The sequence below is a fragment of the Alnus glutinosa genome, chromosome 7 (genome assembly GCF_958979055.1).
Source record: "Alnus glutinosa chromosome 7, dhAlnGlut1.1, whole genome shotgun sequence".
Lineage (NCBI taxonomy): Eukaryota > Viridiplantae > Streptophyta > Magnoliopsida > Fagales > Betulaceae > Alnus > Alnus glutinosa.
In genome coordinates, this window is record NC_084892.1 from 29,423,272 (window position 1) to 29,438,362 (window position 15,091).

A 15,091-nucleotide genomic window follows, 5' to 3' on the forward strand; every position below is an offset into this window, starting at 1 on the left:
TATCTTGCTGGAGGTAATGAGCAGTGCTACGATGTAGCAAAATTTTCGGACTTCATCCGGAAATTTTGCTTATCAATGGCATTATTGTAAATATTGCCATTGAAAAGCAAAATTTCCGGATGAAGGTAATATAATACAATGGCCGGCCCCACTAGTGCGCGCCTGAATCCGTGAACCCATGAACTTGTCTTTTTGGCGCCGACACGTTTTGCCCTAAACCTAAAGCATATGGATCAGCTTGCTTCGGTAATACTTTTATACTAATAATTGAATTCGTAAAGCAGATCACCCCATGAAAGTGATTACCACCTAAGTTTTTAAATTGATTAATCTTTTTAATAAGGGTAACAGTGCATACAGTGTGGCTAACAATTCGTTATAGTAACAGTTTTTCAATTACATTTTTAACCTTTTAATTTTAATTTTTTTTTAAAAAAAAAAAAAAGAAAAATGCTAAAAGTCAATACTCTACTCTAAACCAATAATTCAATTGAATCTCTTTTTCTTTCTCTCAAGAAAAAATAATGCTAGAAATCCATATTTTATTAATCTAAAAATGATGTAGCTTTTAAAATCATCATTAGGCGTATGATTAGAGTAATTCTAAATGTACATTAATTGTCTATCAAGTGTCCATACAAAAATGATATTACTTTTAAAATCATCATTAGGCGTTTGATTGATCAAATAATGATTTTAAAAGCCACATCATTTTTTGATGAACACTTGATGAAAAGTTAATGTATATTTAGAATTACTTGTATGATTGATCACTATTAAATTTTGATCAAATTGTGAATATTTAGAATTACCCTAAAATACTAATTAAGTCTGATCGAGCACTAGTGCTCGTAGCTTCCTGGTGAAATGTTTAATGGCAAGGATCGTGAGCAGTCAATTTTCGAGCAAATTACAGCCAACCCACTCAATCGATCTACACCCATGAACCCTTCTACTAACCCACTAACTTAAACAACCTACAGAAGACATCACCTCACCGGTCACCACTCACCACAGTCTAGTCCGTCTCCATTGATATATATATATATATATATATATATATATAAATGATAGAACTCATTTTAGTGTTTTTTTAGGGTCATTCTATGCTGACATAACAACTTGTTTATAATAATAAAAAAAAAAACTACAGCTTAATTTTTCTTTTAAGTTCTTATATAAAAGAATGATAGAACTCATTTTAGTGTCCTTTTAGGGTCATTTTATGCTGACATAACAACTTGTTTTTAATAGAAAAAAACTACAACTTAATTTTTTTTTTTTAAGTTCTTATTTTAAAAAAAAAAACAGGGTGACATATTGCATAAAAAGACCCCCCAAAAAAACTAGAAACAGCAACATTTATCATATATACACATTTTTATTGTATTTTGTATTCGATCTTCAGTTCACAACGTTGACTCAGTGGATGAGAAAAATGCATACAAGTCAATGGTAGATCACATTTATAAATACATGGCTACTCTCCTGCCTCAACCACACACCATGACACCAAGGTAAAAGCTTTTTCTTCTTCTTTCTTCTTCTTCTTCTTCCCACGAAGTCATAATTAGTCATGGCTTCCCACCGTTCTGCCCCCTCCATTCACACAACCACAAAAGTGTGCCTTTTATTCTCAGTACTTCTCGTGAGAATGGCCTCTGCCCAGTTATCCTCTACTTTCTACAATACATCCTGCCCTAATGCCCTCTCCACCATTAAATCAGCTATTGACTCTGCTGTGAGTACAGAGGCACGCATGGGCGCATCGCTGCTCCGTCTTCATTTTCATGACTGCTTTGTTCAAGCAAGTCATCTCATCTCTCACTTCCTCCTAAATTTTTTTTCCTGAATTCCTCAATATCTTACCTGCAAATGTCTGCATGCGTTGTGTGTGTGTGAGTGCATGTAGTTACATAGTGAATAGCAACGTACGTAGACAGGTGGATGATTTGGAATCCTTTTTATTTTTTATTTTGGTAAAAAAGTTTTTATTTATTAATGCTTTCACTTTTCTTTTCTCTTTTCTTCTTCTTCTTTTTTTTCAAAAAAACAAAACACGATCCAAAAAAACATTGTCAAATTAAAAGAGGCCAGAATCCTCCCTAGATTAGTACTACTTTGAGTCTTCATGAGTAATGATTAAAGAGGGGGAGGGAGCCAATTAAGTCATAAATAACAGTGCGCCGCCTTAGAATGGTTTATTTCTTATTTATATTTACTTTTCCTTTTGACTCCTATTTTTCAAAGCACGAGTGAAAAGAAAGGAAAATGTAAAATCCTTGCAACGCTTTCCTTTTTCAATTAATTTTCTAATTTGTAAGTTTCATAACCCATATATATATATATATATATATATATATATATATATATATATATATATATATATATATATATATATATATATATATATATATATATATATATATATATATAAAATCATAAAATTGTTTACCCAAAATAAATTCACATTGTAAAGCATAAAGCCATAAAGTGTGGAAGCATTAAGTTGGTTTGTTAATGTATTTGAGATATATATATATATATATAAAGTGTTATGATATAATGTAAAGGAGAAAACTGTTTTTTTATTTTTGTTAGTGAGATAGACATAGGCTTCTTGGAAACAAAGAAAATAACAAGTTTGATTATGTAACAGGGATGCGATGCATCTGTACTGTTGGATGGCAGCGATGGAGAGAAAGTAGCTGGGCCCAACGATAATTCATTAAGGGGATTCGACGTAATAGACACTGTCAAATCTCAATTGGAGACCGCATGCGCTGGTATTGTGTCATGTGCTGACATCTTAGCCATTGCTGCGAGAGACTCTGTTGTCGCTGTAAGAAAAAAAAAAGTTTTCAATTTCCACGTTATATAAATCATGTTCTTTAATTTGGTGTAATTTTCCTCATAATATTGAATTGGTTAATTCAGCTGGGAGGACCTAGTTGGACTGTTCAGTTGGGCAGAAGAGACTCCACCACCTCAAGTCAAAGCGGTGCTAATTCTGACCTCCCTGGTCCAGCATCGGATCTTAGTGACCTTATCAGTGCATTCTCAAACAAGGGTTTCACTACGAAAGAAATGGTGGCTTTATCAGGTGTGTTAAAATATTACTCATTCTAAAAAGGTTAAATAGAGATTCAAATTCTTAGCAATTTGTCTTTCGAATTGCTAGTAATCTTGACAACAAAATTGTTAAGGATCTCTATCCGTTAAATTGATAAGAAGTAATGAATTTAATTACATTCAACTTATATTATAACATTCTCCCTTATTAGTTAATTGGCTCAAATTTCAAATTGAGTTATTGAAATGAAAAATAAATGACAAATGTGTAACATTTTGCTCTCATATATATTAAGTTAAATAATCATTTTATTCATTTGTTCCAAAAACTTAAACCGATAAAGAAAGATGAACTTAATCATACTTAACTAATATTCTAACCAGGTGGATCTAAATCTCAATAAATTCTGGGGTAGTCAATAAGAGACTGAATAACCCCATTGTTTAATTTCTTCAGGATCTCACACAATAGGCCAAGCCAAGTGCTTATTCTTTCGGACCAGAGCTTACAGCGAAACCAACATAGACTCCTCGTACCAAACATCACTACAATCGCAATGTCCAAGCACCGGAGGAGACGACAATCTTTCCCCTCTTGACGTCACTACTCCGACAAAATTTGACAATGCTTACTTCACGAACTTGAAAAATAAAAAGGGTCTACTGCACTCGGATCAAGAGCTCTTTAATGGAGGTTCCACAGACGCTCAAGTCAATGCTTACATCGCCAACACGGCAACTTTCCGAGCAGACTTCGCGAACGCCATGAAGAAGATGGGGAACCTTAGCCCACTCACCGGCACGAGCGGCCAGATCAGAAAAAACTGCAGGACAGTCAACAGCTGAGTCAAGGTACTTAGGGTATGCTTTGTGCGTATTCAAGAATGACGATGCCGTTCGTTATTATATCAAATCTTCCTAATTAAATGCATGTCCTTCGTATTTGAAACGAGCCAAATAGTAAGTGCTTACGCTTGTCATCGTTATTGACTATTCCTCTTCCTATTTATTTTTAATTTTTTTTTTTTTTTTTTTTGCCAAAATGTCTTAGCAGAGAATACCAAAAAATACAAACAGTAATAATAATAAAAAAATAAAAGAAATGTTTTGAGGAATTCATTAAATTCAAACAATTTTTGATTTCTCCATATGAAGATATGGATAGGCGGATCGAATTAAATCAACATTAAACGACCAAATAAAGTTATAAATTTTGGATTGAAGATATGGTTAGTCAAACTAAAACCATTTTATATATAAAATTTTGGTTATTTTCAACTTTTTATTAAAAGGAAACTTCACTTAACCGCCACCACCCCTGCAAGTGTCATAGTCTTTGTAGAGTTAACTTTGAATTATCTAAATTTGTAATGTTAGTATCCCATATTTCAGCCCTTTTTAATTTCACTCATATGTCAGAATTTTCTGCTAAATCCTAACATAGGATGCCAAAATGCCAAATATATCCCATTGTTTTATTGGAAAAAAAAAAAAAAAAACACTGAGTGACCGACATTATGGGTCACATTTAGTTTTTTTTATATATATTGTCTTTTCTTTTTTTTAATATACTCATATGTGTGTGTGTGTGTATGGTGAGAGAGAGAGAGAGAGAGAGAGAGAGAGAGAGAGAGAGAGATAGATTTGGTAATAAAAATCCAATGAGGGGAGAGATATTTGTTAATAAAAATCCAACTTATTTGAAAGATTCTTATCTTTGGAGTCTCTCCAAAGAGGTAGTCACTTTCAAAAACTTAAATATGAAACTTGTGGTTCTTTTAATTTTTATGAGTACATAAACTTTGTGGGACTAAAATGTATTTAAGATGCTACAAGTCAATTCTCTATTCTCTACTTCCAAAAAATAAAAAATAGAAATAAAAACTATATTCTCTAAATCAATCATTGAATTGAATCTCTTTTTCTTTAATTCTTTTAAGAAAATATCCAAAATTGACACATCCTTTACCAACTCTGAACATGAGTGATAGTAGCTTAATTACGGGCGAAATGTTTAATGAAAATGACCAGACCATTGTTGAGCAAAGTACAGCCAACCTACACGTACATGCACGGTGCACCCATGAACCCTTCTATTGAGTATCGACCATTAACTTAAACAAACACAAGAAGACACCGCCTCACCAATCACCAGCGCATGAGAAAAATGCATACAATTAGTAGTCAATGGTAGTAGAGCTCATAAATAAATACATGACAACTCTCGTGCCTTGGGCCCTTCACCACACAGCAAGCGAAAAGCCTTCTTCTTTTCGATCTTCACACGAAATCAATTACTCATGGCTTCCCATCGTTCTACAAAAGTCTACCTTTTATTCTCAGTACTTCTTGTGGGAATGGCCACTGCCCACTTATCCTCTACTTTCCATGATAAATCCTGCCCTAAAGCCCTTTCCACCGTTAAATCAACTGTTCTCTCTGCTATGCATAAAGAGGCTATTTAAGGTAATCGACGGTGGTTTTATGCATGTGTATTTGTGAGTGTCTGTGTGATGATTGAATTGGGGGAAACTGGCAAATTATTGGAAACGAGAGGATTGTGAAAAGGAGGGATTATTTGAAGGATTGGTGGCCGAGGAGGAGAAAGAGTGGTTGGTCGGTTGGTGACGAAGAAGAGATATCAAATCGAAGTTGACGAACTCGATGAAAGAGTGGTTGGTCGGTCGGTTGCCCTTTCTAGTTTTTTGGAAGCTTCCCTCAGGCACCAAGTAACCCTTTTCATAGGTCACTCCCTCTGAGATTCAAACATGTGACGTGATACCTTCTCTGATACCAATGCTAAATACCTAATTGATACGCTAAAAGCTCCAGAACTGGTGGAGCATGGAAAGTTAGGCCCTTAAAATTATATGTTACTTGGTTAATTGGCCTAATCTAGCGCCCATAATATCCCACGTACATAAAGCCTCACCAGAATCATGACAACAAAGTTTTCAATGACCGTTGGACACTTTTTAATAATCCACAACATCCGCTCAATTGTTGGAATCCATTGAAAACCAGCTATACCAATAGTAAGGCTGGCAAATTTTGACACGACTAACGAACTCTACACGAAATTAGCGGGTTATAGTTGAGAAGCCTGACTTATTTTGTTAAATAGATAGAGTTAAGAATGACCTATATAGTCTTATATCCATGCCTTGATATGAAACATTTAAGGATAACAAATTTTGACACAACCCGCAAAATCGAACATGAACTCAACACAAAATGAGCGAGTTAGGGTTAAATAGTCTAACCCGTGTAATTAATGGGTCCTATATATAGTTGACTTATATATTTTTTTATATACATACCTAATCCGAACTCAACACGCAAACATGAATTATCACTTATGCATATTACGACATACGCAAACCAAAATAGAGAATAAATAGCTCGTAATTAAAACGGGTCTGCTTTCCAATCACATGACAAACCATTTGAAGAAAAAAAAAATGAAATCGATTTTTTATTTTTTGCTACCCATCGATTTTTCTTTTTTATTCTCTTTTTCTTTTCTTAGATTTTTTTCTCTATTTTACAACATTGCATATTTATCTTTCTTGTTATTTTTGTTTTATGGCATATTATAAATGCAGCTAAAGATACGTACAGTTAATTTTAGTTTATAGTATTTCTTACTGGTTTGCAAATACTTATCGTTGGCAAATACAACTGTTAAACATATGACAGTTAGAAAAATGACTGTATAATATAGAGTTAAAAATAGATAATCAGATATATGATGCATTTTTAAATTCATTAGCTAAACTAGATAAAATGGGTTTTTGTTAGCTATTTTAAATTGAGATATACATAAGTCATTGGAAGTGCTCTTAGGACTTGGTCTCTATCTTTCTTAAGCATGGTCTAGATTGTCCCTGTCCAGCCCAACAGAATCGGGCTGTGCCAATAGTTTGTTCCCTCAGCAATTTGGAAAAATCGCTAAAGTCCAACAGTTAAAGAGTCTAATCCCTGTCTGGTATATTTGCAAAGTCCATTGCAGTGGTAATTAGCGTGCACATAACCTAATTAAATGAGTCGCCTCTTTATAATCTAAGTGGATACATTCCCGTTTCATCACTTTCCCTAATTGTTATAATTTATATTAGTGATCTTAACCCCGCAAGTCTATTTGCAAAGTCCATCGCAGTAGTAATTAGCCCTGAATTAGATGGTCGCCTCTACTAATCTAGGTGGATACATTCTCATTTCATCACTTCCCCTTGATCTTAACTCCCAAGTCTAGTTTCTCCATTTCAAAAAAAAAAAAAGTCTAGTTTCTCCTTGGTTTTTTTTTTCTTTTTTCTTTTTTCTTTTTTTTTCTTTTTAAATAGTAGTTTGATTTGGTTGTGTTTTATTTGCCCAAAAAAATAAAAGGTCATCAGCCACCAAATAATGCACGACCAAAAGGAAAAAAGCGGAATCTCAACTCTATTTCATATTGTGTTCTAAAAGGTATATATATATTTGAAATAGTGTTCAAATGTGATATAATGGTTAAAATAATTTTGAATGTTTTATGTTTTAAGTTATTTATTAATTAATGCTTTTATTTTGAATAAATAAATAAAAAATAGAAGAAAAAAGTTTTATCAAACAAAGCTTAAGATTTCATGAATGTGAGAATCTCATTCATTAGGAATTATTATTATTATTATTTTTCAATTATTACGTTTTATTTATTTATTTATTTTGTTTAAAATTAAATAAACTTAATAAATTAATTATTTAGTCGGTGCAAAAAGGAAAAAGTTCACTGCTAATCATTAGTTTGAAACCTTGAGCTATTACGACTTGGAAAAATATACTCTCTACCGGCCCGAGAGAAAAAACTCATAGAAAACAGATCTGGGAGGAGGAAGTAGTAGATCTACTCCCTCCTCTTCTCCCTTTTCCTTTCTACTCCCGGCTCCTACCCTCCCCCTCCTATTCTGGTTTTTTCTTTTGTTTGTAGGTGTTTTTCGACTAGATCAGCAATTTTGGCCTCTCCGCTATGCATCCGTCCATCGCCTTCGTGTTGTGCTGTTCATCTCCTCCATGGCCATTGCTGCTATTTGATAGTTGTGTTTTTACTTTAAATAAGAGTTTTCTTCTCCATAGATCTGTCCTTATGTGTGATCTATGAGATGAAGGTTAGTTCGGTGTGAGGGGTTATCTCACACGGCCAGTTTAAATAAATTTTTGGGAAAACTACAATTTACCCCCCTAATATTTACACCAATTTGCAATCCTGGTATCAATGTTTTGATTGCTTCAATTGCCCCCCAAAAAGTTTCAAAAATTTGCAATCCACCCCCTTCCGTCCAAAATTGCCGTCTCAATTGACGGAAACTCAAACACATGCGCGGCACGTGCGTTTTTAAACTAAAATGGACTGAAATGCCCTTATTTAAAACAATGCGTTTAGGTTGGTTCTTTACATGCACGTCACAGTAAAAGGGGGTGGGGAAGACGCCATCGTACTCGTTGGAAACGAAGCTGGGCAATTGTAAGAGGGCGGCTCAAAGACTGGTCATGTTAAGGGCAAGAACTACAAGTTCATTCATCTTTAAGGAGGGAAATGAATGACAAAAGTTGACCATCTTCTCAATTACGTGCTTCCTCTTGTATATGGATATGGAATGTTGACCATCTTCTCACCAGAGGACAAGCACAAGGTGCGAGACCGTTTTCTCGTTTTTGTTTTTGGGTCGGTAATAAAGGGTTTTGAAATTTGGCATTTAAAATTTTTTTTTTTCCTTTTTTTTTCCTTTTTTTTTTTTTTTTTTTTTTTTTTCACCAGGACAAACTCCTCTGTTTTCATGTTCTAAAACAGAGGTGAACAAAGCCATAAGGAAGCGTCTGAAAATCTCATTAACCTTTTGTTGTACAACAACAATTTCAATCGGGTTTGTTTACGATATGGGGAAAACATTTTTCACCACTCACCAAGTTTTCTCTAATCATTCATACACACTCTGAAACAAGTAATCAGTGATCAATATTCAAGCCATTTAAGGACAGCCTTTGCAAGGCATGTCCAGACTGTTCAGTAATATTATGACACTCGCCCAATATAGACAGAACAAGTGGGAAAAAGATGAAGTCAAAAACAAAAATAGAAGGCCAAAATGAAATGAACAAGGAGAACCCGTCTTTGGCCCAAGGGCACCCGCATCACCATGGAGAAAAATACTCTTAAAAGTCACAAACTTCCATTAGTTGACTATTAATTGATATACAGTGATTCCATTTGCTACTCCCAAAGCAAAAATCAAACAAGATTAATGGGTGTTGAAGGCAGAATGTAGGGACATCTATCAACAGTTGAAAGACATTACAGCTTCTGCTTTTTGTTGATGTCATAAAGTATACATACATCTGCTGTTGTCTTCATCTGAAAGCATGATATGATTCAACAGAGTTATTTAATGCAATGCTTGAATACGACCTTAATAATAATGACTATATATCACCCCGCTTTGCATACTGTTCCATGACAACCACGTATGTGTTGAACTATATATCATGACAAGTTCATAAATTTTTATATCTATTTTGTGCTTTGGAACTGCTTTAAATGGAACGTACGTGTTGAAGAGTCTTGAAAGAAGAGAGTGATCGACTCAGCAAGGCACTTCAAGAGCATTTCGTTTTGTGTTTAATCTTTATTTTTCTAACATAAACTGCACGCATCCTAGAACTTGGGAGGAGATTTATATCTAATAGGAGAGACAATTAATTATTGCAGGTGGGATTTGTTTGAGTACGATGGAAAAGTGGTTGAGAAGATGGAGATTGAATCAGCATTTGAGATTGCCATGAAGACTTGGGCTGGTTGGGTTGATAAGAACGTAGAGAAGACAAAAACAAAGGTATTCTTTCGAAGCATATCAACTGAACACAAAGGGAAGCAGTGGTGCTACAATGAAAGCAAACCCAGCATGGATGATCATGCAGAGTAATGACTTGAAGACAGTTTCTTCCACTTCTGAAGCATCATTTCAAACACTAGCAAAATATTATTCATGCCAATGAGACAGTTTTAGCGCTACTGTGTGCTAAAGCCATGCGTCAAACTAAAGCCATCTGGTTATTTTCCCGACTCGCTCCACTCCACTTACGTACCCGTCGCCAACAAAAACAATGTCGGGTTGATTTGCTATAGCTTTGAAAATCCTGGCAAATGATTCTCTTTGCCACACACACATACTAGTATATGATCTCCCCAGAAAAAGCTCTGCACACGTGAATAGAGTGGCCCATGCACTCCTGTACGGACTCCCTGTAGTGTCAGCAAGAGACTAAGAGATGAACGGACGTGTGAAGCATGCGCAGGAATGCATGGCGGTCCTTGACGAAGAAGACGACAATGTGGAGTTGAGATTTTTGTTCTTTTTTTTTTTTTTGGCAATTTTTGGTCCGACGCCGTTTTTCAATATAAAAGAATTTGAATGAGAAATGCTGCCGTTTAAATAAGGGTATTTTCGATAAGTTTGGACCAAAAGATGCACATGTTGCGCACGTGGTGTGACTTTCGTCACTTCAGACGGAGCAATAGGACGGAAGGTAGTGGATTGCAAATTTCGTCAACTTTCTTGAGTGCAATTGAAGCAATTTAAACATTAGTACCAGGATTGCAAATTGGTGTAAACATTAGGGGGGTAAATTGCAGTTTTTCCTAAATTTTTATAGGATATTTTACTACCTATGTCTTAGATATAGTCTGCTCAGAGCTTGCTCTTTAATTATTTTTGTACATGGGTTAGCAGAAGATGAAAGTCATAGATTACATTTTATTGTAAGAATTTCGGTGTGAAGTTATCTCTCACGGCTGGTTTAAATAAATTTTTCTAGGATATTTGACTACCTTTATCTTAGCTATAGTCTGCTTGAAGTAGGTCTGATCTTTAATTATTTTTGTACATGGGTTAGCAGAAAGAATTTTATTTGTATCTATGACTTTGTAACCTCATAGCATGGTAGTCATAATGCTATGAGGTTACAATAATTATGTAAATTTATAATAAAAATTATAATACCTTAAATATTTTCCATAAAAAGAAGACACATCCATAAACAAACAAATCTGTAGTCTAATGGTGCGTTTGAGAACGCGATTTTGTATACAAAAAATTGAAATTTTAAATCAAATCGCAGGCAAAGTTGTGTTTTTTTGAAAACACATAATTTTAAAGGCTAACCTGCGATTTTAAAGGCAAAACTGCGATTTTGTCAAATGTTTAATTGCATTTTTAAAAATTTATTTTTTCAAAATCGCATATTTTAAAATCTATATTTTTAAATTACATATTCAAACAGACCGAAGAAAAGAAAGAAAAACAACAAGTACAATGCATAAGAGTACTAGTAGCAGATACCCTATATATGGTTCATTTCCCTAAATATAAGGAAAATGTGGAAAAAGAATCACAAAAAATCACCTGCAATAGATTCCCTACAGGTTCCCTAAGCATTGGAAATTCTATAGTGCTTCTAATGCATTGGGAAGCACTGTAGCATTCCCAATGATTATTATAATCATAAACTCAATTCTCTGTCCTCTCGCCTCTTCTCTCCTTCTACACATATCCCCAACCCTTCATCCATTTCTTCTTTTTTGTTCAAGTAATTCCCCATTTTCCCTTGGTTCTTGTAGAGAGAGAGAGAGAGAGATTAAGCGAGAGGAAGCGATGTGGGAGGCGGATAGCTCACTAGAGGAGGAGTTGGCGGCGGTGGAGCATTTTCTGTCAGGGGAGATCGGAGGTCCATCTGGTCTAGAAAGTGATATTGAGGAGATTGGATGACAATCTCGGTCTAGAGCTCGTCGGAACTTGATCGAAATCCGTTGCCTCAGCTGCTTTCCAAGTGTAGTGACAGTGGCACAACCATCACTGCTTCCTACGCAAGTCCAAGTTTGTTTAGATTTTCAACAGATTTTCAATAAACCCACCACCAACATGTCAAAGATTTTTAGGCAAGTCCAAAATTAGAAGACTTGCTATGACTTGTTCAAAAATCAGAGCGTCAGAAGCTAAACAAGGTCGATTTGGAGGGAAGGAGTGGCTGACCGAGTAAAATGAAAGAAAAAAATAAAGTAAAAGTAATATATATATATATATATATATTAATGGTTTAGGGAAAAATTAAGGAAATCTATTGTAGAATGTTTTTAAAGAACATAAATTTTCTACAAATCGGTTTGTAAGAAATTTTCTACAACCCATATATAAAAGTGACATGTGTCCTTTAAGCATATGAGAAGCACATATTTTTTAATGGACAAAAATTTCCTACAAACCGGTTTGTAGGAAATTTCATACAACTCATATATAAGATTGATAAGTGTTCCTTAGCATATGAAAAATACATGTTATTTTAATAGCATGTGCTTCTCAAGTATTTTTTTTAATAGCATTAATAAAAAAAAATGTGTTTCCCACATGTTTAAATGATACATGTCACTCTTATATATAGGTTGTATGAAATTTCCTACAAATCGATTTGTAGAAAATTTATATCCTTTTTTTATTAATATAATTAAAAAAAACATGTGAGAAGCACATGGTATTAAAAAAACATGTGCTTATCACAAACATATCTCAATTTTAAATATAGTTTGTATGAAATTTTCTACAAATCGATTTGTAAAAAATTTATATCTATTTTTAAATAGAATATTAAAAATTAATTTTGTCTTTTAAATTTAAAGAAAATAATTGGGGTAGTGACCTTTTATTTTGTTTCAACTTTCCTTTTCGGCATTGGAGAAAAAGTCAAGAATTGTGGCTTTCGTGGCCCATAAGGATGTCAACTTGAACAAAAAGTCGTCTACTCATTTAAACTAATTGGAAGCTTTGGGAGTGACAAATAGGGACGTTTTGTTATTTTCAATCTTTTCAATTTGCAATGCTTCGTCGTGTGTGTGTATATATATATATATATTCAACTCAAAAAATAAATATTGAATGACCTTTATTTTGTCTTAATACTTTGATACATAGGAAAATAAACTTTTTAATATTTTATAGATAGCCAACCAGTCCAACGTAACACTAAGGGTGGTTCAACTACCCCAGTGTCATTGCCATTAGAGACGGCTAAGATTGTGAGACTACCCTCAATGCATGAATCGAGAGTGACCTTATCATTCCTGATGAGTGTCAAGGGTGGGCACTACCACTCACATGGCCAAGAAGTAGCCGGGCCACCCTCCAAACAATCCACTAAAAAAGCGTTTTAAGTCGCTTGAGTCTAGCTTGAGCAATCGATTCACAGTATCAACTCAAAACAACAAAAATAACTTGCATAAGATGAATAATTTTTTTTTTTTTAATGCAAAGTATTTTTATAATTTTAGAGACGTAAGGAAGATCGGAGACATTGCAACTTCAGTGACATATTAGTAATATACGTTAACTAAGTTGAAAGATTGAAAGAACTTCACAAATTGGGTAATAAATTAAAAGAAATAAATGTAGTAGTGTTAACGAAAAGACTAGAGTTGATGGCGGTGCCTAAAACCCTCCGCATATACAGCATTGCTTTGCGGTGCCGCCGAACTTCAACTATACATCCACATGCGTTACCGTGTTGAATGAATGTGAAGTCAAACGACAATACGACACCGCTTGGAATCTTGTTGTCAATTAACATCACGTTTTTATGAAAACTGGATCACATGCTCCTACTCCAAAACGAGAGACGTGCGCGAAAATCATCCCAGAAAGAACAGTGCAGCTTCGCGCTTCAAACCCATCAGAAAGAATATTACAGGGTTTTTTTTTTATTTTTTTTATTTTATAAATTGATATGAGAATTAAGCTTAACTTTTTTATTTTAAAATATTTCTGCATAAATTTATAAGAAAAGTTATAATATCTCAAACATTTTTCTTATTTATCTATAGTTTAAAATATTTTTTTAATGGAAAAGATTGTTAGAGTGTTAATTAAATAAATAAATTTACCATTTTCTATTCACTTAAACTTTTAAAATAAGTAGTAATTTAACATAATGTTATAACAATTTTTTTTAGGAGAATATTAAACTATCAATTAAATGATTTAAATTTTTAACTTTTGAAACAAATAGTAATTTAATAAAAGTGAATTGAAATCATTGGAAACCTCATTTCAATTTCAATCGATTTCTTTTCTATCCATGTTTACCTTTTCAAATAATTGGATGTCGTTGCTGATTATTGAAAATGTCGTTGTTCGTTACTTTTACAAAATTACAACGTTTTCAAATTTAATTCGCAAGATACAACTCATCTTTTGATTTGACAAAACATAAAATTAAATAAATTTAGGTCGTTAAGCCGGCCCCTTATATATATTTTTCGTAGTGTTTATAAATACAAGGAGGTCAAGATAAATGAAGATTGTTGAAGCAATTTTTTCGATGGCTAAACTGGAGACGGGCTACTTTCCAAATATAAAAAATAGTCGCTAAAAATTTATCGGTTCCCAATAGATTGGGGATACTTTGATTCTTAAGTCAGTACATTATGTTGACAAAATAATTTAAAGGAAAAAGTTTAGAGAGAGAGAGAGTATCATGGCCTTTTTTTCAAAAAAAAAAAAAAAGAAAAAGAAAAAGAAAGAAGAAATCTTCAAAGATAGTCGCGTTTTAATGTAAGAGGCTTCTAAATATGGCATCTGGATGCTTGCTACGTACGTGACAGGCTAAAGTTGTATGATGAATAATGCAGTTATTTGTCATGAAAATAAGAGTTATTCTTTATATTGCTAGCTTGTGCAATTATATTCAAGTAGTGAGGTGTTTGAGTGATTTATTTTTCTAACAAAGATGCAATCAATACTTCTCTTAATATAACCATTAGTATTTAAATCCGTACACTTACATTTTACGCATTCACAATTAAGCTTTTGGAATCATCTTCTGGCCGGCACCAAACCCTGTCAAATTCAAGAACAAATTAGTGATAATTAAGTCCAGTTTCTGTATTTATTATCTGGCTGCTATACTCATGTTGATTTGAGGAATGGCACCCAACCGACAAACC

The 15,091-nt window shown here is 33.8% G+C and overlaps 1 protein-coding gene across 1 annotated transcript; it reads left to right on the forward strand.

Annotated features, from left to right (window-relative positions):
• Window positions 1–1,491: 1,491 nt before the first annotated feature.
• Window positions 1,492–4,065, forward strand: LOC133873814 (cationic peroxidase 1-like). The gene is made up of 4 exons (XM_062311585.1): window positions 1,492–1,807; window positions 2,660–2,842; window positions 2,938–3,103; window positions 3,530–4,065. The coding sequence occupies exons 1-4, from the start codon at window positions 1,577–1,579 to the stop codon at window positions 3,916–3,918; spliced, it is 969 nt and encodes a 322-aa protein (XP_062167569.1). The 5' UTR covers window positions 1,492–1,576; the 3' UTR covers window positions 3,919–4,065.
• The last annotated feature ends 11,026 nt before the right edge of the window (window positions 4,066–15,091 follow it).